Consider the following 22,434-nt stretch of genomic DNA (forward strand, 5'->3'; position numbering starts at 1 on the left):
AACAGTCTCTTATGTGACACCTTGTCAAAGGTTTTCTGGAAATCCAGCTAAATCACGTCCACTGGTTCTCCTTTATCTAACTTACTTGTTACTTTCTCAAAGAGCCCTAACAAGTTTGTCAGACATGATCTCCCCTTGACGAAGCCATGCTGACTCGGTCCTATTTTATCATGAACTTCCAAGTATTAACTAATTTATAATTTCCTATCTGCTGCCTCTCTCCCTTTTTAAACAGCAGTGTTACATTAGCTACTTTCCAATCCTCTGGGACTCTCCCTGCTTCCAGTGATTCCTGAAAGATCACCACCAATGCCTCCACAATTTCCTCAGCTATCTCTTTTAGGACTTTGGGATGTAGCCCATCTGGTCCAGGTGATTTATCCACCTTCAGATCTTAGTTTCCCCAGAACCCTTTACTTGGTGATGGCCACTACACTCACCTGTGCCCCCTGATTCTCCTGGAGCTGTGACATATTGAAGTCCCCATGATTATTGTAATATTGCCTTTTTAATATGCCTTTTCTATCTCCTGATTTATTTTCTGCCACACATCTGCCTATTGCTAGAGAGCCTGTACATAACTCCCATCAGGGTCTTTTTACCTTTGCGATTCCTCAACTCTATCCATAGAGATTCTATGCCTTCTGATCCTATATTGCTCCTTGCTATTGATTTAACTTCACACCTTACTAACAATGCAACCCCATCCCCTTTGCTCATCTGCCTGTCCTTTTGATAGGATGCATATCCTTGGATATTTAGATCCTAGCTCTGATCTCCTTGCATTCACATCTCTGTGATGCCCGCAACATTGTACCAGCCAATTTCAATATGCGCAACAAGCTCATTTAATTTGTTCTGGATACTGCGCACATTTAAGTACAACATCTTCAGACCTGAATTGACCATGTCCCTTCTCATACTTGTTACCTTTTATGCTCTGCCTGAGGTTAGATTCCTGCCACCTTCTATACCCTCTCTCCTATTACACAGTTTTGAAACTTTACTAACCTCTCCTGAGCCCTCGATTCCTTTAACTAGTTGAAAATCCACATCACTAACCTGCACTTCTACCATCTCCTTTAACTTTGGTTTTCTAATTCTCCATACAAATGAACCCTCCCTCCGCTCACTATTTAGTTTAAAGCCCTATCTATAGCCCTAGATAGGTTTGCCAGGACTCTGGTCCCAACATCATTCTGATGAAGACTGTCCCATCAGAACTGATCTCCTCTTCCCCAACACTGGTACTAATGTCCCATGAATTCAAATCCATTTTTCCCACACCAATCTTTGAGCCACGCATTTACCTCCTTAACCTATTGACCATGTGCCAATTAGCTTGTGGCCAGAGATTATTGCCTTTTTGGTTCTGCTTTTTATTTTAGCTCCTAGCTCTTCACACTCCCTTAGAAGAACCTCCATTCCTGTTCTACCCATGTCATTGGTATCTAGGTGGACCATGACAACTGGACCTTTACTCTCCCACTCCAAGTTCCTCTGCAACCCAAATGAAATATCCCAAATCTGAGCATCAGGCAAGCAACACAACCTTCAGGATTCTCGATCCTGGTCACAGAGGGCAGTGTCAATGCCCCTATCCCCAGTTAGGACTACATTTCTTTTTCTCCCCCCACTTGAACGGCTCCCTCTACCATGCTGTGGTCAGTTTGGTCATCCTCCCTGCAGTATCCATTCCCATCCACACAGGGAGCAAAAATCTCGAACCTGTTGGACAAGTTCAGGGACTGAGATTTCTGCAACCCAACTCCTGGATCGCTCTACCTGCTCACTCACAGCCAGACCTTCCTGTCCCTGATCACTGGCTGAATTCAAGGTGTTTAATCTAAGGAGTGTGACGGCCTCCTGGAACACAGTGTCCAGGTATCTCTTCCCTTCCCTGATGCATCGCTCCGAAGCTCAGAATCCCCCTGGCAGACCCCCCCTCCCCACCCCCATCTGAATGGTCAACCCTGATCGCTTCTTCCCTCCCCCGCCACCGATCCTTGTGTAGAGTGGCAGTGGAACCATCCCCTACCAATTGTCCTGCCTTCAGTAGGCCCCACCCCCTTGGCACTGCCTGATGCCCAGTGGGCATACCATGGTATCCCTTGGGCAGTGCCAGGGGCCCAGGCTGGCAATGCCAAGCTGCCAGTGCTCAGGGGCCACACCCCTTTACTCCCAACCTTCTGGGGCCCCTCAATGGCCTCTGTCCCATCTAATGGAGTTGGGCCACCTGTTCCCCTTTAGTGAAGAGCAGCAGTAAACCTCACTGGAGTGAATCATTCCTGGCAGGATGGTAGCTGCTAGTGGGCCTGGAGACTGCAGTCCTGGGCCCACTAATGGATTGTAAATTGAGATTTAAATATAGCAGTGTGGAGCTGATGACTCCAAAAAACATGGAGGCGGAGATGCACAGAGGCCGTGGCGCTCATCGGGGAGCCTGCTAAATGACCTCCGCTGATGTCTCCCAGCCCGCTGCGCTGCTGAAGCACAGATCTCCTTTAAGCCCCCCAACCCATGTGTTTTGGCTTAAAGGAAATCTGGTACATAGTTTTGGTATATAACAATTTTCTTCTTGCATCTTTTTCACAATAGTATTAAAATATATTTGTAACTTTTAAAAAATCTATTTTAAGTATTTATTTGCAAATCCAGACAAATACATAGAATATTCATTTAAAAGATAAATTGAAATTCACTGCAGATGTTGACAGAATATGCATTTTGTTGTGACAGGAGGGGGTTTTGTTTTAAAACACACCTGATTTTTCTTCTCATCACTCATCCACAAACAGAAAGGTGTTTTTGATTTTCCCCATTAGTAAGTGTTGGCATATTTTCCCTAACCCTTCAGCTACGGAATGATCCAATCCTTTGTTCATAAACTCACTGCAAACGTGAGGTAAGGTGAAATAAGAGTTAGTTTATTTTACACTCTCAAACCATGGGAAAACTGTTTGCAGTGTTTCCTCCAGCCACCCCCTTTTTCTTGCATTCAAACAATAAAAGATGGATAAAGGAAAGAGTTAAGTACATGACAAGACCAGTGACAAAAATGAGTTTCACCTGAGTCCAGAGACCAGAACAAAAAGTCCAATGCTGTATCCCTTCAAAGAGGTCAGCTGTAGTCAGCTGAAACTGATGTGGGGGTGATCCATACTATTGCAGTCATGCTGACTTCCACGATGGAAGAAGCATATAGATGTGAACCGATTGAGGAGTGGGCACCAGAACAGAAGTTTAAGTAGAAAAGGGTACAGATGAGGACCAGCAATTTAAACCTGGACAGGGCCCTATTTCTGCTGTTGCTTTTGATGAAAGATGGCAGACAGAGCCTGGAATCCTGTTTCTCTTCTGAGGTTCAAAAGCAATTGAAGATAGAACCCAAAAGCTGTATAATTAAAGCATCTCAAACAGCTGATGTCTCAGTGAAGTGAAACTTTCGGTGGTTTTGGATTGAACTATTGATATAACGAGACCCCTTATTAAAACCTGTTGTGTTTTGAGCTCGTAGCTGTAGAATTCTTGGTACGACGTTGGAGATGAGGAGTCCCAATAGCTCTGCCTTTGACCAGGGCTGGCTGGTGCAAATGTTGGTTTGGCTGGAATGTTTTTACTGGATTGCTAGTTTTGCTATCATTACAAAAAACAAACACCTTGGAGAAATAATCCATTCTAACTATATGGTGCAGTGGCACCAAATCTTGAATGAGGAGAGTTATACTTAATAGTGAACAATTTTCATGTTTAATAGTTTGTTTCATTTTTAATTTGTTTAAAAAGCTATTGCCACTGAGATAGAGTACAAATATTTACAAGTAGAAAATACAGAATAGTTATTTTTAGTTTAATTTACCAGTGGCAGTTCTGGTAACTGCTAAAAGCTCACAGTAGCTCGAAGATGGTTTGTGTTTTGAACATTAGTTTAGGGAGAAAAAGCATACAAAATGTTTTGCTGTTCAAGAAAGTAACAGAGTCAGGAGATCTACACAGGGTGAGGCATGCCAAGATACTGATAAGGGCTGCAAAACAAGATCACCAAGGAAACATAGCTGAAAACATAAAACAGACCATAAATCATTCTTCAATGTATAGCAGGAGTAAACAAAAATGCAAAGATAAATCGGCCCACTGAAATGAGAAACAGGAAGTGGTGTCTGAAAAGAGAGCAATTGCTGAAGCCCTTAACTTTTCATATTCAATAATGTTTACAAAAATAATGGAAAGAAAAATGCCAGAATTGGGGTATAGCATAAAAGTGAACGTAGAATGTTTTTCTTTAATTGTGAGGGAGATTGTTGAAGCACTAGGTAAATAAGGCTCCAGGCTCTAGCAGCTTTTATCCCAGAGCTCTGACGAAATTGGTGCAAGTGATTGTGAATCCTTTTAGAGATTTTCTAGACTCGGAACAAATCCCCAAGGATTGGAAAATAACAAATGTGACCCCCATCTTCAAAAATGTAGTAAGGGCTGAACCATTAAATTATAGATCTGCAAGACTTAGTTCCACTGTTGGCAAAGTGTTTGAATGCATTATGATGAATAATATAAGGGAGAACATTATGCAGCCTGAACTGATTTGAGACAGACAGCATGGTTTTAAGAGTGGGAAGTCACACTTCGTTAATTTATCAGATTTGTTTGAGCAGATGACAAACAACCCATTCCACCTACCCAAACAGGCATCTTAGCTAGAGGGTGGATCAGGAGCGGAATGGCTACCTGTTCGGAGGTAGTTATTAAGCTAATTAGAAGAACATGGAGTATCAGCAAGGTGACAGTTGCCTCAAGGAGGCCTCTTGGTGGTGGATGGAGGTGGTGGGGAGGAGGGCAACACTCCCAGCAGACTTTTAGGATGTCTCCGTCTACCTAGCCATGGTGTGTTCCCCTCCAAGTTGAAAGCCCAGCAACTATACCATTTTTAATTTCACATCTTTCAAAGTCACTAAGAAACCATTTCAAAATGAAGGCCCCTCTCTCTACCTTACCCGAGCAGCAGGCAGCAGCTCCTTGTGTGCTATGTCCTGTTGTCACTCCAGCATCAAGAGCCATTTTTCTCACTGATCTGAATTAAATACTGAGCATGCCGTCTGACCACTAATTGGCTGAAACAAAATTGGAGTCCAGTGAACTTCTGACACAGTGAAGTGTTGGAACCCTCATTTGACACCTATCCCTAGGTCCTGATCCAGAGCACAAAATCCTGACCACTGTCTTTAATGTAGGAAAGCATCCCACGATACCTGGCAAAAACATGGTTAGAAAGAAAATTGACATTGAACAAATAAGGAGATATTAGAACAGGTAGTTTCCAAGCCTCAGTCATATTGAGGTGCAACTTGTCCCTTTTGAATAGGTGCTTTCTATTCCAAAACCGTTCCCAGTGTCCCAAGAGTCTGAAGCTCTCCAGTGCGACTAGTTCTGGCCTTGTCAGTACTGCAACTACCACCCTTTTATCTCCCTGCTGATTACGCTCAGTTCCATAGCTTGAGTTTAGGCTAAAATGCACCTTCTAAAAGATTCAGGGATCTTAAGAAATGGAAAAGTGAAGATTGAGGGAGAAATGACAAAGGATGGTAATGGATGGCTAACTGTAGACTTGCAGAGAGGAGTTTGGTCAATTTCTGCCAGCCCAAGGAATCAGCTTGGGAAAATAAATAGAGGAGATGGACAATAGATACTATCTTAACAAAGAAAAACTTTCAATTTTGTAGAGATTTTCACAAATACTTGATGTCCTAAAGCTCTTCACAACCATTGAAGTACCTTTGAAGCATAGTCACTACTGTAATGTAGGAGATGTAGCAACTGGCTTGCACACAGCAAGCTCTCACAAACAAAAAAGGAAACTTTCTTTTGCCAATACTTATGTCAATAGTCGGTAAGCCACAACAGCATCCTCACTTAGGCACCTGTTAAAATGATATTGAGGGTGAGTGGTGGCTATGCCTTCACTGATGTGATAACTACATAGAACAAAGTAATGGCTTTGGTGGCGGGATAACAAATTTGGTGGATTTTAGAAAGGAGTAGACAGTTCTTGTCAACAAATGGGCTTTAGGGTTATCAGAGATGCATCAATGGAATACTTTGAATAGATAGTCCAGATAGTTGAAGTTATTCTATTGCCTGAAACTATATTACATCTTGGGGTGATGGATTAAGTGTGAAACACAGTCACTAAATTAAAAAGCCTGGAGTTTTTTTTATCTCCTGGGCTGCTAATCCACTCCCTATCGATTCAAATAGACTGATTACATGCTGGTGAAGATTAGATTGGTTTTTGTTGCCTGCCAGCTTCTAAGTAAGTGGCGAAGAAGTGTTTCACAGGGGGCTCTTGGAAGGAAAAGTGGGTGGTAACTCTGGGGCTGGGAAAGCTTGGCTCCAGAAAGAAAAATGTAAGCCTTAACTGACAGGGCTTCCTCAGTCCTTCTACCTAATGGATAAACAACCACATCATCCTTGCGCAACCGCTGTTTAGATGATATGGGAGGACTTATTGTTGCTTAGCCAATTTGCACAAATATATGAGGCTTCTTGCAATGAGACACTTTATCCATTTGCAAAACTCTGCTGATTAAAATCAGAAATGGCTAAGATCTGAAAGGGTAAGCTGCTAGATTTTTGGCGTCCACCCACCCAGTTTTTGTAAGATGGATAGGCTGAAAATTAATCCATTTGTTAGTCATATCAACAGGACCTCCCATATCACTTGCCCACTCGGCAAAAGTAGGTCTGAAGACAAAAGACACAAGGTCTTTTTGTTATTCTGTTAATTTTTCATGTAAGTAAATCCAACTTTGAAGTTTGTAATGATACACATCCTTATCTAATGAAAATAAATGTAATAGATATAGTTTTAGTTTATTGTGAATTATGTACATAAATTCAGTGAAATGAAAATGCCTTTATGTATTTATGTAATAGTTTATAAATTGTACCATCTAAAATTGTTACAGATTATAAATTACAATCATAAACTTGCATTTTAAATGTGTTCATAAAATACAGGCGTTCTCTGTAGTGTGTCACTGATATTTGCTGAAACACTTTAAATCTGGAAAACTATGACGATTTGGGAAATGTTGCCAAACAACTGCAACTCTGATAAGGATGCCACAGTTTTTGATGTTTTAGGAATATACTTTGGTGTAATACATTCTTACTTGCTTGAAATTCATTAATTCATTACGCACATTTTTCTGAAAGTTTTCTGCTGCTCAAGAATGTTATTTTAATTATAAAAGAAGTTTGGGGGTGAAAGAGTTAAGTTTTAAATCTCCTAGAAATTTTGGTAGCTGCGAGCCACCTGCATATGTGCACTCTGATTCTCTTGGTCAAAGATCATCAGATAGATGTCAGCTGTATTTGTGGTGCAAGAATACGCCGAGGCTTAGAGTAATGTAGACAACAGAAAGCAATTGTTTCAATCCCTCAGAGCAACTTTTAAGATGACCTAAAGGAACTCCATTTGTACAACATCTCTTTTCCACTCCAGCAGATTTGGAAAAGTTCAGATGGCTCATTAATGATGGTCAAAGTTGATAACTGCTGATTGTGCAGTAACACTGCACAGCACAATGTTCTTTTGTGTGAAGGTGCAAGGGTACAGTTGACTCTGGATTAGATTTGGGTGAAGTTACTGACTAAATTATATGTTGAGATCTAAATTGTTGGAGCCATAATGCAGCAGAAGATGACATTCACATAATACATTACACATGATTGTCTTTTGTTTGCTTCTTAAACCTAATAACAACTATCACTTTATGTCATTTCATTGTATATAATATTGGATTCTAACACTGCTAATCAGCTAATTAATATTCCAAACATCTCTCAACTGAAAAAAGATGCATATAAAGCATACTTGGATGAGAAAAATGGTTTATATTTCTAAAAATTCCACTGTTTAAAACAATGTTACCCCTGGTAAATTAACAGTTAATAGAAACTTACAAAAGTAAGACATGGTTGTGGTTGCAAGACTATGTACTTAGAAAGGAAGTAACCCTATTTATGCTACATTTAACAGAGTAGACCACTGCTGGAATAACTAAAACCTTTCTTTTACTTTTAGGAAAACTACGGTTTGAGGAATGTGCATTAATAGGCACACTTGAACAGCCATTTAGTTATTAATACGTATTTCAAGTGCCAAAGTAGATACGATGTAAATCTTACATTTTCTGGCATTGTACCTCCAAGAGCACAAGTAAAGGTTGAAGTTTATAAAATGGAAAACGTTTTCACAAACAGGAGGTGGTTTGCAAGTTTTGAGAGTTTTTTTGAGGAAGGTGATGACAGTATTTTTTTTATTCATTCATGGGACATGGGCATCGCTGGCTGGCCAGCATTTATTGCCCAAGGGCAGTTGAGAATCTACCACATTGCTGTGGCTCTGGTGTTACATGTAGGCCAGGCCAGCCAGATTTCCATTCCTAATGGACATTAGCGAACCAGATGGGTTTTTCCAACAATCGACAATGGTTTCATGATCATCAGTGAAGTTTTAATTCCAGATATTTTTTATTGAATTCAAATTCCACCACCTGCGGGATTCAAACCCAGGTCCCCAGAACATTCGCTGAGTCTCTGGATTAGCAATAATACCACGAGGCCATCATCTCCCATCACTATTGCCTCCCCGTAATGCTGTTTTAAAACAGCAAGGAATATTATCTGAGAGAAGAGAACTATTCATAATGGCCAGTAACTTCCTGGCTCCCCAGAATAGAGTTTCTGCGGTAAGTCAATGATGCATTAGAGAATCCCTCTCAGAATTAAAATTCTACTGATGATCATGAAACCATTGTCGCTTGTTGGAAAAACCCATCTGGTTCATTAATGTCCATTAAGGATGGAAATCTGGCTGGCCTGACCTACATTGCTGTGGCTCTGGAGTGCAATGTGGTTGACTCTCAACTGCCCTTGGGCAATTAGAAATGGGCAATAAATGCTGGCCAGCCAGCGATGCCCATGTCCCATGAATAAAAAAAACTTCATCAAAAAAAACCTCTCAAAACTACGTCCTTGCAAACCACCTTCTGTTTGTGAAAAGATTTTCCATTTTATAAATTTAAACCGTTACTTGTGATTTTGGAGGTACAGTGCCAGAAAATGTAAGATTTACATAGTATCTACTTTGGCAGTTGAAACACTGACCCACTGACTCACTGAGTCACTGACCCTGGAAGTTTCCAAGTAAAGATTTACTGACAGTTGTACCCAGAAGCCCAAATTTCCCCTGGACAATTGTGCTGTGCTGGGAGCCATGTTGTGGATGTGCCGGCGTTGGACTGGGGTAAACACAGTAAAAAGTCTGACACCTGACGAAGGGACTAACCCAAAAGCTTGTGCGTTTACTATCAAATAAATCGGTTGGACTAAAACCTGGTGTTGTCAGACTTTTTACTGGGAGCCATGTGACAGAGTGATCTGAATTGCAAACTTTGGAAGGCTCTGCCAGATTTATACTCAGTTATTCTGGAAGAGTTAGAAGAAATAAAGGCACTTCTAAACTTAGCATAACTATTTTAAAGAACCAAACTGAGCCTTGCACAGGACACACACGCACACACTCATGAATGTGAACACCAGCTACAGTGCATCGGTAGTGGATAATGGCAGCGGACCTGAGCAGATGGATTGTTCTGGCTCTGATGGTGGGAGTTTCCTGAGTGCTATGAACGTACATACAAACATGCAAAGTAGGAATTGGAGCAGGCCCTTTGGCTTTTTGTGCTTGCTTTGCCATTTTATAAGAGTGTGAATTATCTGATTGTGGCCTCAGCTCTATTTTCCTGCCTATCTCCTGTACATATTGACACCCTTGTCAATAAATAATCTATCTAACTCTGCCTTAACTGCTCTCTGGGTAAGAGAATTCCACAGGCTCACAGCCTCCTGAGATGCTTATCTCTGTCCTAAATAAGAGACCCTTTATTTTTAAACTCTGTCTCTCATTTTAGTCTCTCCGAGAAGGGAAAATAACCTTTCAACATCTAACCTGTCAAATCCACTCATCTTATACATTTCAATAAAATTGTCTCTCATTCTTCTAAAACCCAATAGATACAGGCCCAACCTGTCTAACCTTTCCTCTTAAGGTAATCCCTTCATCCTTGGAATAAGTTCAGTGAACTTTTTCTGAACTGTGATTATTTCCTTTTTAAATAAGGAGTCCAAGATGTACACCGTATTTGAAATCAATCTCAGCAGTAGAGAAACTTGCTTAGTTTTATATTCCGTTCTTCTTGCAATAAATTATAACTTTACATTTGCATTCCTAGCCACTTGCTACACCTACATACTAACTTTTTAAATTCATGTCCCAGAACACCCAAATCCCTCTATATCTTAAAGTTGTGCCATCTCTGTTCATTTAAATAATATATAGATTTTCTATTCTTCCTGACAGTGAACAAGTTCACTTTTTCCCACATTATACTCCGTCTGCCAAATCTTAATTCCTTTGCATACTCTTTATGTCCACTTCACAACTTCCTCTCCTACCTCTCTTTTTATCAGCAAATTTAGCAATCATACGTTTGATCCCTTCATCCATGTCATTGTCATTGATATAAATTGTAAATCTGACCCCTGTGGCACTCCACTTGTCCCATCTTGCCAACCCGAGAATATCTCATTTATGCACATTCTCTGTTAGCTAACCAATCCTTTATCCATGCTATGCTCCCCCAAAACCATTGGCATCTTGTCAAATGCTTTCTGAAAATCTACCATATTGACAGATTCCACTTTACCCACATTGTTTGTTACTTCCTCGAAGAACTCTAATAAATTGGTGATCCCCTTTCACAAATCTGTGTTGACACTGCTTGATTGAATTGAGATGTTTTAACTGCCCAGCTACAACCTATTTCACAATAGATTCCAACATTTTCCTGTGGCCGATGTTGGGTTAACTGGCCTGTAGTTTCGTGCTTTCTGACTCCCTCCTTCCTTGAATAGAGGAGCTACGTTTGTTATTTTTAGATCTGATGACACCTTTACAGAATTTAGGGAATTTTGGAAAATTACAACCAATGCATCTACTATCCTCACAACCAAGAGTCTAGCATGAAGTCCATCAGGACCTAAAGACTTGTCAGCGTTTAGTTCTAATAATTTTATCAGTATCCTTTTCTTTGTTATTGTAAGAGTTTAAACTTTCTCCATTTCACCTCTTGATTTGTGATTATTTCTGGGATGTCATTTGTGTCTTCTACTGTGAAGACAGACACAATGGGTGGGATTTTCTGGCCTTGCTTGTCCCGAAACCAGAAAATCCCACTTGAGGTGAATGGACTTTTCTGTGGTCTGCCCCCTGCCTGCTCCAATTCCCATGGCAGGTGGGACAGTAAAATTCACCGCCGATGGGGGCAATTGGAGCCTACATTCTTCATTGGCATGAAAGGTATTGCAGGCCTAACAAGATTCTTGTTTCCCTATTTCCCCCACCCATCATTGGTGATGTAACAATATGGATAATAACCTCATTTCAATAAATGTCAATAAAATTAAATATTAAAGGTCTCTCCCAGCCACCTGACTCCACCTCTCCCCACCCCCGGCAAACATTCATACCTTTCCGATGTGATGGAAATTAGTTGAGGGGAACCCAAGGTAACAAAAGCCCCTGGGGGCAAGGGGGTTGGTGGGGAGGGACATGCCCAGGGCAGTGCAACCTGTCAACTTGTACTGGGGGCAGTGCCAGGGTGAGCCCTCTGTGTAGTGTTCCCCCTTATGTGTTTAGGGGGATGGGCTAAAGTCTATGAGAGGCAAGAACAGAGAGTGCCTCCAATACTGCCATTCTGCCACAGTAGCACAGTGGTTAGTATTGCTGCCTCACAACTCCAGGGACTTGGGTTCAATTCCGGCCTTGGGTGACTGTCTTTGTGAAGTTTACATGTTCTGTGTGTTTATATGGGTTTCATCTGGGTGCTCCGGTTTCTTCCCACAGTCCAAAGATGTGCAGGTTAGGTGGATTAGTCATGGGAAATGTACAGGGATAGGGCAGGGGAAAGGGCTTAGATAAGATACTCTGCCAAAGAGTCAGTGCAGACCTGGTCGGCCGAATGGCCTCATCTGCACTGTAGGGGTTCTATGATTCTATTGCTTTGATGAGGGGAGGGGGGAGAGGAGAGAAGAAGAGTGCTCCTGATACAGTCATGGCTGGGAGATGGGGGGAGAGTATTCTGATTTGCTGTGCTTGGGGGGAGTGGGAGAATGCCCATGATACTGCCGTGATGGAGAGAGTCACATGATTTTGGAGGGATCCTCCCTGTCTGTGGTGGGTGGGGGGGAGAAATATAAATATATCTTCAGAGCATATCAGGGTACACTTTAAAGGTGGCGCCACAATCGGGTCTTGCCCCACTATAGTGAGGGTGCAAACCACCCCCCCAGATTTTGTGTGTCTGGTCTGAAAACTCAGCTGTGCATCTGAAGAGATGTACAGTGATATTTCAGTCAGAGACTGACATTCTTGACAAATTTTGGTAAAATTCCACTTAATACATCTGTTCAATTCTTCTGCCATTTCCATATTTCCATTATTAATTCCTCACATTCGGGCCAACACTTACTTTAGTTTTTTTTTGTTTTACATACCTTCAGAAACTTTTACAACCTGTTTTTACATTTTGAACTAGCTTTTTCTCATATTTTAATTTCTCCCTTGTAATAATTTTTTGCTATTCTTATATAGTGTCAAATCTTCTGACGTGTCACAGATCTTTGTATAATAATACCCTTTTATTTCACTTTGATACTATCTTTAACTTCCTTAGTCAGCCAGAGATGGTGATTCAGCCCTCTAGAGTCTTTTTTTTCTCACTGACATGTATCTTTGTTGAGTTATTCATGCCTGTTCCTGAATCTCTACAAACCTATTCCTTAACCTAATTTAGCAGTTCGCTTTAGCCAGCTCTGTCTTCATCTACTCATAATTGCCCTTAAATTTAAAACCCTAATCTTAGACCCACTCTTCTGTCCCTCAAACTGAATGTGTCGTTCAGTCATGTTATAATAATTGCTACCTCAAGCATCTTTACAATGAGGCTATTAATTATAGAATCAGTTTGGGTAGAGATGAGAAATAGCAAAGGTAAGAAATAACTTGTGGGATTACTTTATAATGAGTCATTAATTGACCCTGCCTTATTGCACATTACCAGATCTGAATTAGCTCTCAGGTTGGCTCAGCAAGTGCTGCTCTAAGAAATTGTCCTGAAAACGCTCTATGAACATATCTTTCAGGCTACTTTTGTCAAACTAATTCATCCAATTTATTATGTAGATTAAAATCACCCACAATTTTCATCATACCTTTCTCACAGGCCCTCATTATTTTTCCTGTAAACTCTGTCCTAAAATGTAGCTGCTGTTCGGAGACTTATAAACTACTCCCATAAGTGATTTCTTATCTTTGTTATTTGTCATCTCTACCCAAACTGATTCTACACCTTGACTTTTAGAACGAAGGCCATCTCTCTCTCCGTACTTAATTAAAACTGCTACTCCTCCACATTTTCTTAGCTTTCTGTCATTCCAAAATATCACATACCTTTGAATATCCACGTCCTAGCCTTTGCCATCTTGCAACCATGTCTCTGTAATGACTATTAGATCATGCATATTTATCTCTATTTGAGCTGACAGTTCATCCATTTTGTTACAAATGTTATACACGTTCAACCTACATGATGGCCTTCATCCTAGGATCTTAAAGGAAGTGGCGTTGGAGATAGTGACTCCATTGATAAAACATTCTAAAATTCCCTGGATGCGGGAAAGATTCTGACGGGTTGGAAAATTGTTAGTATAATGCCCTCAAAAAAGGAGAGAGGCAAAATGTAGGAAACCATAGGCCAATTAGTTTAACATCTGTCACTGGGAATTGTTAGAATCCATTTTTAAGCAAGTAATGACAGGACATTGAGAAAGTCAAAATCAGAGTTAGCATGGTTTTATGAAGGGTAAATCATATTTATTTAATTTGCTTGAGTTCATTTAAGATGTAACAAGCAAGGTGAATGATGAGGATCCTGTGGATGTAGTATATCAGGATGCCCAGAAGGCATTTGATAAGGTGCCACACAGACGTTAATACACGTTGTTAGTTTATATAGGATTAGGGGTAATAGAGGATTGATTAACCAACAGAAACCAGAGAGTAGGGATAAATGGGTCTTTTTCTGGCTGGCAAGATGTAACTAGTAGGATACCACAGGGTTCAGACCTTGGGGCCGCAACTATATAAAATCTATATTAAAGACTGGATACAGGGATGTTAGGTACCATAGCCAGATTTGTAGGTGACACTAAAATTGGTGGGATAGTAAATTACAATGAGCAAATAAGAAACGTACAAATGAGTTTGGATAGCTTATTTGAATGGGACGAAATTTAGCAGATGAAGTTTAATATGCATGAGTGTGAGGTTTTAGGATGTGCACATTTTGGTTGGAAAAATACAAAGGCAAATTATTATCTAAATGGAAACTTCAGAGTGCTTCAGTGCAGAGGGATTTGGATTTCCTTGTGCATGAATCACTTAAAACAAGTATGCAGGTATAGCAGGTACAAGGCATTAGTGAGACTGCACTTAGAATCTTGTGTACAGGTTGGTCCCCTTACTTGAGAAGGAATGCAGTTCCACTGGAGGTGGTTCAGAGGAAGATCGCTGGATTAATTCCAGAAATGAGGGGTTTATCTTATGAAGAGGGATTAAGTAGTTTAGGCCTATACTCTTGAGTTTAGGAGAATTGGAGGAGATCTAATTGAGGTGTACAAGATGATAAGGGAATTGACAAAGTAGATGTGGAGAGGATGTCTCCTCTTGTAGGGTAATCTCAAACAAGAGATCATAATTTTGCGATAAGGAGTGGCAGATTTAAAATAGAAGAGGACAATTTACTTCTCTCTGAAAGTCATAAGTCTTTGGAACTCATTATCCCAGAGTGAGGTGGATGTTGGGAAATTGAATAAATTTAAGGAAGAGCTGAACAGATTTTTAATTAGGAAGGGTTTGAAGGGCTATCCTGGCCTTCATAGCGAGGGGGATTGAATATAAAAGTAGGGAGGTCTTGCTGCGGCTGGAGTACTGTGTGCAGTTTTGGGCGCCGTACTTACGCAAGGATATTTTGGCCTTGGAGGGAGTGCAGAGGAGGTTTACTAGGCTGATGCCAGAGTTGAGGGGGTTGAGCTATGAGGAGAGGCTGAATAAACTAGGCTTGTACTCGTTAGAGTTTAGAAGAATGAGGGGAGATCTCATTGAGACGTATAAGATGATGAATGGGATGGATAGGATAGAGGTGGAGAGACTCTTCCCACTCAGAAAGGACAGTAGGACTAGGGGGCACAGCCTCAAGATAAAGGGGGTGCGGTTTAGAACGGAGTTGAGGAAGAATTTCTTCACTCAAAGGGTGGTGAATCTCTGGAATTCTCTGCCCGTTGAAGTGGTGGAGGCTACCTCGCTAAATATTTTTAAGAAGCGGGTTGATGGGTTTTTGATAAGAGAGGGGATTAAGGGTTATGGGGAGAGGGCGGGAATGTGGAACTGAGCCACGACAGATCAGCCATGATCTTATTGAATGGCGGGGCAGGCTCGAAGGGCTAGATGGCCTACTCCTGCTCCTATTTCTTATGTTCTTATGTTATGTTCTTATGGACAGGAAAGTGGAGTTGAAACCAAGATGATATCAACCATGATCATACTAAATGGTTGAGTAGGCTCGAGGAATAATTTGTCTACTCCTGTTTCCCATTCTTCTATAGACACAGAGCCTTTATTTCTGTCTTTTTATTAATTTTACAAAATCTAGCTTTATCTACTAATGTGCCCCTTATTTGTACATTCTGTCCCTTCCTGTTATGCTCTGATTATCTTTATTTATCTTTCTCCCTTGCCTAGTCCTCTCCCTTTAAATTTACCACACCTTCCCTCATTTCATCCCTTGCCCCACTATTTATTTAGTTGCTGTTTTGCTGGTGGGGCTGCAAGCACGCAGACAAGTAGGGAGTATTTCATGCATTCCTAATTTCAGTTTTGTATGTGATAGAAGGCCGATGAAGTGTCAGGAGTAGAACCATCCATTGCTCAGTGCCAAGGTTTTACCATGCCCTTATAGCCACAATTTTGATATGATTGGTCCAGCTAAGCCTGTAGACCGTGGTGACCTCTAAGATGTTGATGTTGGGAATTTGGTGATCGTAGTCTCGTTAAAGATCATGGGGAGAGAGTGAGCCTTGTCTTGTTTGGTATGGTAATTATATCACACTTGGGTGGAACAAGTATTACCCAACACATTTAAATGTGTTATCTTTTTTGTAAATAAAGTATAAATTAGATACCCAAAGAGTTGATTTATTCTGAAATATTATAAATGAATTGTAATGTGCTCAGATGCTTTCAATTTTATTGTTACAGTGGTCTTATGCACTTGAAAAGCCAAACACAGGAAGTGTGTTCAACATTGCTTGGTCTGTTGATGGCACTCAAATAGCTGGAGCTTGTGGAAATGGCCATGTGATCTTTGCCCATATTATAGAACAGCGTTGGGAATGGAAGAACTTTGAAATCACATTGACTAAACGGAGATCTATGCAGGTATAGTGCATATAAAAATCAAATCCATGTGGAACGAGATAATAAAAGAGAATTTTTGATTTTCAGAGATGTGTACTAATGCTTATTCAAGTCTTGTCCTTTTGTAAGGATTGCAGGGAAAACAATTGTCCTTTAAAAACTTCAAATTTTAAAAGTTCAAATTAATTGTGTGGACATTGTGACCACTGTTTTCTGAATTTTTAATTCTGACATGGACCATATTTCTGGATAGTTGTTGAAGAGCTATTTTACAATTGTACAAACATTATTTTGCTTTTCTATGTATAATCATCTTTACATTCAGGAATAAAATAAAACACAAAGAAAAAGGTATTTTGCTAACAGTCACTTTGAAATGTTGCTGAAGTGAACATTTTTTTCCATTGCTGTGTAAAGACTCTTTCTAGTGGTTAACACCAGAAGATGCTTGAAAGTAGAATAATTCCCCGTTATTGTTTACTTCAGATAAATTTGTGTGTTTACTGATGCTGAGAAGTGCACATTGATATTCAATATTCCTTGTGGAATGTTGGAACCAATTATTTTAAATGTCAGCAGAAACATTCAAAAGAGAATACTTAAAAAGAACAAAATTACAGGGCTCTGGGAAAAGCTTTGAGGGTGTCTACAATTAGATAACTCCATCAACGAACTACCACAAGGACTGGCAAAACTAGCCTCCTCCTGTACTGAGTGCGAGGCGGACCTTTCAATCCTTAATTGTTATTTCTGCAGAGCAGAGGTACTATTGCAATTAGTTTAACATACATTAGTAATGTTCGACAAAGAAATTTGGAAGGAGGCTTCTGTGGAGCATAAACACTAGCATTACTGGGGAGGCAATGGCCTAGTGATATTATCACTCAGCTTATGTTCTGGGGACTCAGGTTTGAATCCCACCATGGCAGATGGCTGTTCAAGAAAGGCAATAGGAATGACCCTGGTCATTGTAGGCCAATCAGTCTTACTTTGATGGTCAGTAAGTTAATGGAAAAGGTCCTGAGGGATAGGATTTAAGACCACTTGGAAAGATGCAGCTTAATCTGGGATAATCAATACGGATTAGTGAAGGGAAGTCTTGCCTTACGAACTTGATTGAATTCTTTGAGGAAATAACTAAGTGTTTGGATGAAGGTAGAGCAATTGATGGTATACATGGGATTTTAGTAAGAAGTTTGATATGGTTCCCCATAGTGGGCTCATGAAGAAAGTAAGGAGGTGTGGGATAGAGGGTAATTTGGCCAATTGGATAAGTGACTGGCTATCTCATAGAAGACAGTGGTGGTGGATGGAAAATTTTCAGACGGAGAACCAATTACCAGTGGTGTACCACAGGGATCATTGCTGGGTCCTCTGCTATTTGTGATCTTTATCAATGACTTGGAGGAGGGGGCTGAAGGGTGGGTCAGTAAATTTGCTGATGACACCAAGGTTGCTGGAGTGGTGGATGAGGTGGAGGGCTGTTGTAGGCTGCAAAGAGCCATTGATAGGATGCAGAGCTGGGCCAAAAAATGGCAAATGGAGTTTAACCCTGATAAGTGCGAAGTGATTAATTTTGGTAGGACAAATTTGAATTCAGATTACAGGGTCAACGGCAGGGTTCTAAGGAATGTGGAGGAACGGAGAGATCTTGAGGTTCATGTCCACAGATCTCTGAAGGTTTCCACTCATATGGATAAAGCCGTGAAGAAGGCCTATAGTGTGTTAGCGTTTATTAACAGGGGGTTAGAATTTAAGAGCGTTGGGGTTATGCTGCAGCTGTACAGGACCTTGGTAAGACCACATTTGCAATATTGTGTTCAGTTCTGGTCACCTCACTATAAGAAGAATGTGGAAGCATTGGAGAGAGAGCAGAGGAGATTTGTAGGATGATGCCTGGTTTGGAGGGTAGGTCTTACGAGGAAAGGTTGAGGGAGGTAGGGCTATTCTGTTTAGAGTAGAGGAGGATGAGAGGCGACTTAATAGAGGTTTATAAGATGATGACGGGGATAGATAGAGTGGACGTTCAGAGATTATTTTGGGTGGATATAGCTGCTACTAGGGGGCATAACTATAAGGTTCATGGTGGGAGATATAGGAGGGATGTCCAAGGTAGGTCCTTTACTCGGAGAGTGGTTGGGGTGTGGAATACACTGCCTGCTGTGACAGTGGAGTCGGGTACTTTAGGAACTTTCAAGCGGCTATTGGATAGGCACATGGAGCACACCAAGAATGATAGGGAGTCGGATAGCTTGATCTTCGTTTTGGACAAAGCTCGGCAAAACATCGAGGGCTGACAGGCCTGTACTGAGCTGTACTGTTCTATGTTTCTATGTTATGGTGGAATTTGAATTCAGTAAAAAAATGGAATTAAGAATCTACTGATGACCATGAAACCATTGTTGATTGTCAGAAAAACCCTTCTGGTTCTGTAATGTCCTTTAGGGAAGGAAATCTGCCGACCTCACCTGGTCTGGCCTAAATATGACTCCAGAGCCACAAGAATGTGGTTGACTCTCAACTGCCCTCTGAAATGGCTTAGCAAGTCACTCAGTAAGGACAACCAGGAATGGACAATAAATGCTGGTCAGCCAGTGATGCCCATGTCCCAGTTGGGGCAATGGCCTTTTTCTGTGCTGTGAATTTTATGTACTTTTGTCCGTCAGCTATGATTCTATGAAATGTGTAAAGAAATTGACAATAGTCAATACATGGTGCTTAGAGTGTTTAGAATTGAAACACTATCAGGCATACATGTCTGCTTTAACAAGAATTCTCTCCCTGAATTTAAAAATAATTAAAAGTTCCAGAACAAAAGAACTAGGAGCAGGAGTAGGTCGTCTGGCCCCTTGAGCCTGCTCCGCCATTCAGTAAGATCATGGCTGATCTTTCTGTGGACTCACCTCCACTTACCCACCCACTCACCATAATCCTTAATTCCTTTACTGTTCAAAAATGTGTCTATCCTTGCCTTAAAAACATTCAATGAGGTTGCCTCAAATGCTTCACTGGGCAGGGAATTCCACAGATTCACAACCCTTTGTATGAAGAAGTTCCTCTTCAACTCAGTCCTAAGTCTACTTCCCCTTATTTTGAGGCTTTGCCCCCTAATTCTAGTTTCATCTGCCAATGGAAACAACTTCCTGTTTCTACCTAATTTATTCCCTTCATAATCTTATATGTTTCTATAAGATCTCCCCTCATTCTTCTAAATTCCAGTGAGTATAACCCCAATCTACTCAGCCTCTCCTCATAAGCTAACCCTCTCAACTCTGGAATCAACATAGTGAATCTCCTCTGCACCCCTCCAGTGCCAGTACATCCTCTATCAAGTAAGGAGACCAAACTGTACACAGTACTCCAAGTGTGGCCTCATCAGCACCTTATACAGCTGCAACATAGCCTCGCTGTTTTTAAACTCCATCCCTCCAGCAATGAAGGACAAAATTCCATTTGCCTTCTTAGTTATCTGCTGCACCTGCAATCCAACTCCTTGAGATTCCTGCACAAGGACACCAGGTCCCTCTGCACAGCAGCATGCTGCAATTTTTTACCATTTAAATAATAGTCCATTTTCCTGTTATTCCTATCAAAATGGATGACCTCACATTTACCAACATTATACTCCATGTGCCAGACCCTCATTCACTCACTTAGACTATCTGTATCCTTTGCAGACTTTCAGTGTCCTCTGTACATTTTGCTCTGCCACCCATCTTAGTGTCATCTGCAAATTTTAACACATTACACTTGGTCCCCAATTCCAAATCATCTATGTAAATCATAAACAATTGCGGTCCCAACACTGATCCCTGAGGCACACCACTAATCATTGATTGCCAACCAGAAAAATACCCATTTACCGCCACTTTTTGCTTTCTGTTAGTTAACCAATCCTCTATCCATGCTAATACATTACCCATAACACCATGCACCTTTATCTTATGTAGCAGACTTTGGTGCGGCACCTTGTCAAATGCTTCTGGAAATCCGGATATACCACATCCACAGGTTCCCCATTGTCCACTGCACATGTAATGTTCTCCAAGAATTCCACCAAATTAGTCAAACATGATCTTCCCTTCATGAACCCATGCTGTGTCTTACCAACGGGACAATTTATATCCAGATGTCTCGCTATTTCTTCCTTGATAATAGATTCAAGCATTTTCCCTACTACAGAAGTTAAACTAACCGGGCTATAGTTACCTGTCTTTTGTCTGCCTCCTTTTTTAAACAATGGCATCACATTTGCTGTTTTCCAATCTGCGGGAACCTCCCCAGAGTCGAGCAAATTTTGGTAAATTATCACTAGTACATTTGCTATTTCTCCTGCCATCTCTTCTCGTACCCTGGGATACATTCCATCAGAAACAGGAGTCTTGTTTACTTTTAGCCCCACTAACTTGCCCAACACTACCTCTTTCTTGATAATAATAGTTTCTAGGTTCTCACCTGCCATAGTCTTCCTGTCATCAATTTTTGGCATGTTATTTGTATATTCCGCTGTGAAGACCAACGCAAAATACCTGTTCAATGCCTCAGCTATTTTCTCGTTTCCAGTCATTACATCCCCTTTCTCATCCTCTAAAGGACCAATGTTTACTTTAGCCACTCTTTTTCATTTCATATTGTGGTAGAAACTTTTGCTATCTGTTTTTATATTCTGAGCTGGTTTACTCTCATAATCCATCTTACTTTTCTTTATGGCTTTTTCCGTGGCTTTCTGCTGACCTTTAAAGATTTCCTAATCCTCTAGGTTTCCAATAATCTTTGCCACTTTGTGTGCATTTTCTTTCAATTTGATACCCTCCTTTATTTCCTTAGATATCCATGGCTGATTATCTCTTTTTCTACAGTCTTTATCACTTTTGCTGAGCACTGTGAAAGATTATTTTGAAAGTCATCCACTGTTCCTGAATTGTTCCACCATAAAGTTTTTGCTCCCAGTCTACCTTAGCCAATTCCTTCCCAATCCCTTCGTAGACTCCTTTGTTTAAGCACAAGACACTGATATTGGATTTTACCTTCTCACGCTCCATCTGTATTTTAAATTCAACCATATTGGGATCACTTCTTCTGAGAGAATCCCTAACTATAAGATCATTAATTATTCCTGTCTCATTTCAGAGGACCAGACCCAGGATAGCTTGCTCCCTTGTCAGGTTCCATTACATACTGTTCAAGGAACGGCTGGGTATCGCATCATACTCACCTGAAAGTAAACTGTCCAGCAATTCTGGCTGCCACATAAATAAAGAAGCTAGTTAGAAATGTAGCTGAGCACTGATGTTTGTGGAAAAGCTATGTAATTGTTTTCACTGGAGTAGTTTGGTAAGAAAGACCCACTGAAAAATAAAACATCTTATGAAGCTCTCAATGGGATAGATATGAATTTAAATTGAAATATTTTTAAAGTTAATACTTACTGTTCAGACATAAATCCATTATTCTTCAGCGAATTGCTGGCCACAACTGACAAAAATGGTCATAGAGTGTCTATGCTGTAGGCAATTTAAATTCATGCATAAAGTCAACAAAAAGTAAATATATTTTTTCTTGTGTGGCTATGCTAAATTCAGCAGTGAATCTGTTAACACTCAACCATATAAAAATAAAGTGTTGTATTGCAGGTTACCAGGCAAAACTATAAAGCTATTTTAGAATCAAATAAAAAATAAGTTGTCCAGTTAAATATTGATCATGTGCTTAATTTAGCTAAAATTGACTGCTGCCTCTATTTTATCACAGACCCACTTCCAAGTATGTTTTATTATGTTATCATTTGAGTGCCATTTGTAAGTATTCTGATTTCTAATTTGATTTTAATGTTTTTG

The 22,434-nt window shown here is 40.5% G+C and overlaps 1 protein-coding gene across 7 annotated transcripts in view; it reads left to right on the top strand.

The window, feature by feature from the left end:
* The window catches only part of ift80 (intraflagellar transport 80 homolog (Chlamydomonas)), a 227,487-nt gene that overhangs the window by 155,901 nt on the left and 49,152 nt on the right, over window positions 1-22,434 (top strand). For all 7 annotated transcript variants that reach the window (XM_080185487.1, XM_080185491.1, XM_080185492.1 and 4 more), the window contains one exon: window positions 16,439-16,618. In XM_080185487.1, the coding sequence (XP_080041613.1) occupies window positions 16,439-16,618 (180 nt within the window). The remainder of the gene's footprint in view (window positions 1-16,438; window positions 16,619-22,434) is intronic.

Source organism: Carcharhinus amblyrhynchos, chromosome 3, assembly GCF_965287045.1.
Source record: "Carcharhinus amblyrhynchos chromosome 3, sCarAmb.v2.hapA, whole genome shotgun sequence".
Lineage (NCBI taxonomy): Eukaryota > Metazoa > Chordata > Chondrichthyes > Carcharhiniformes > Carcharhinidae > Carcharhinus > Carcharhinus amblyrhynchos.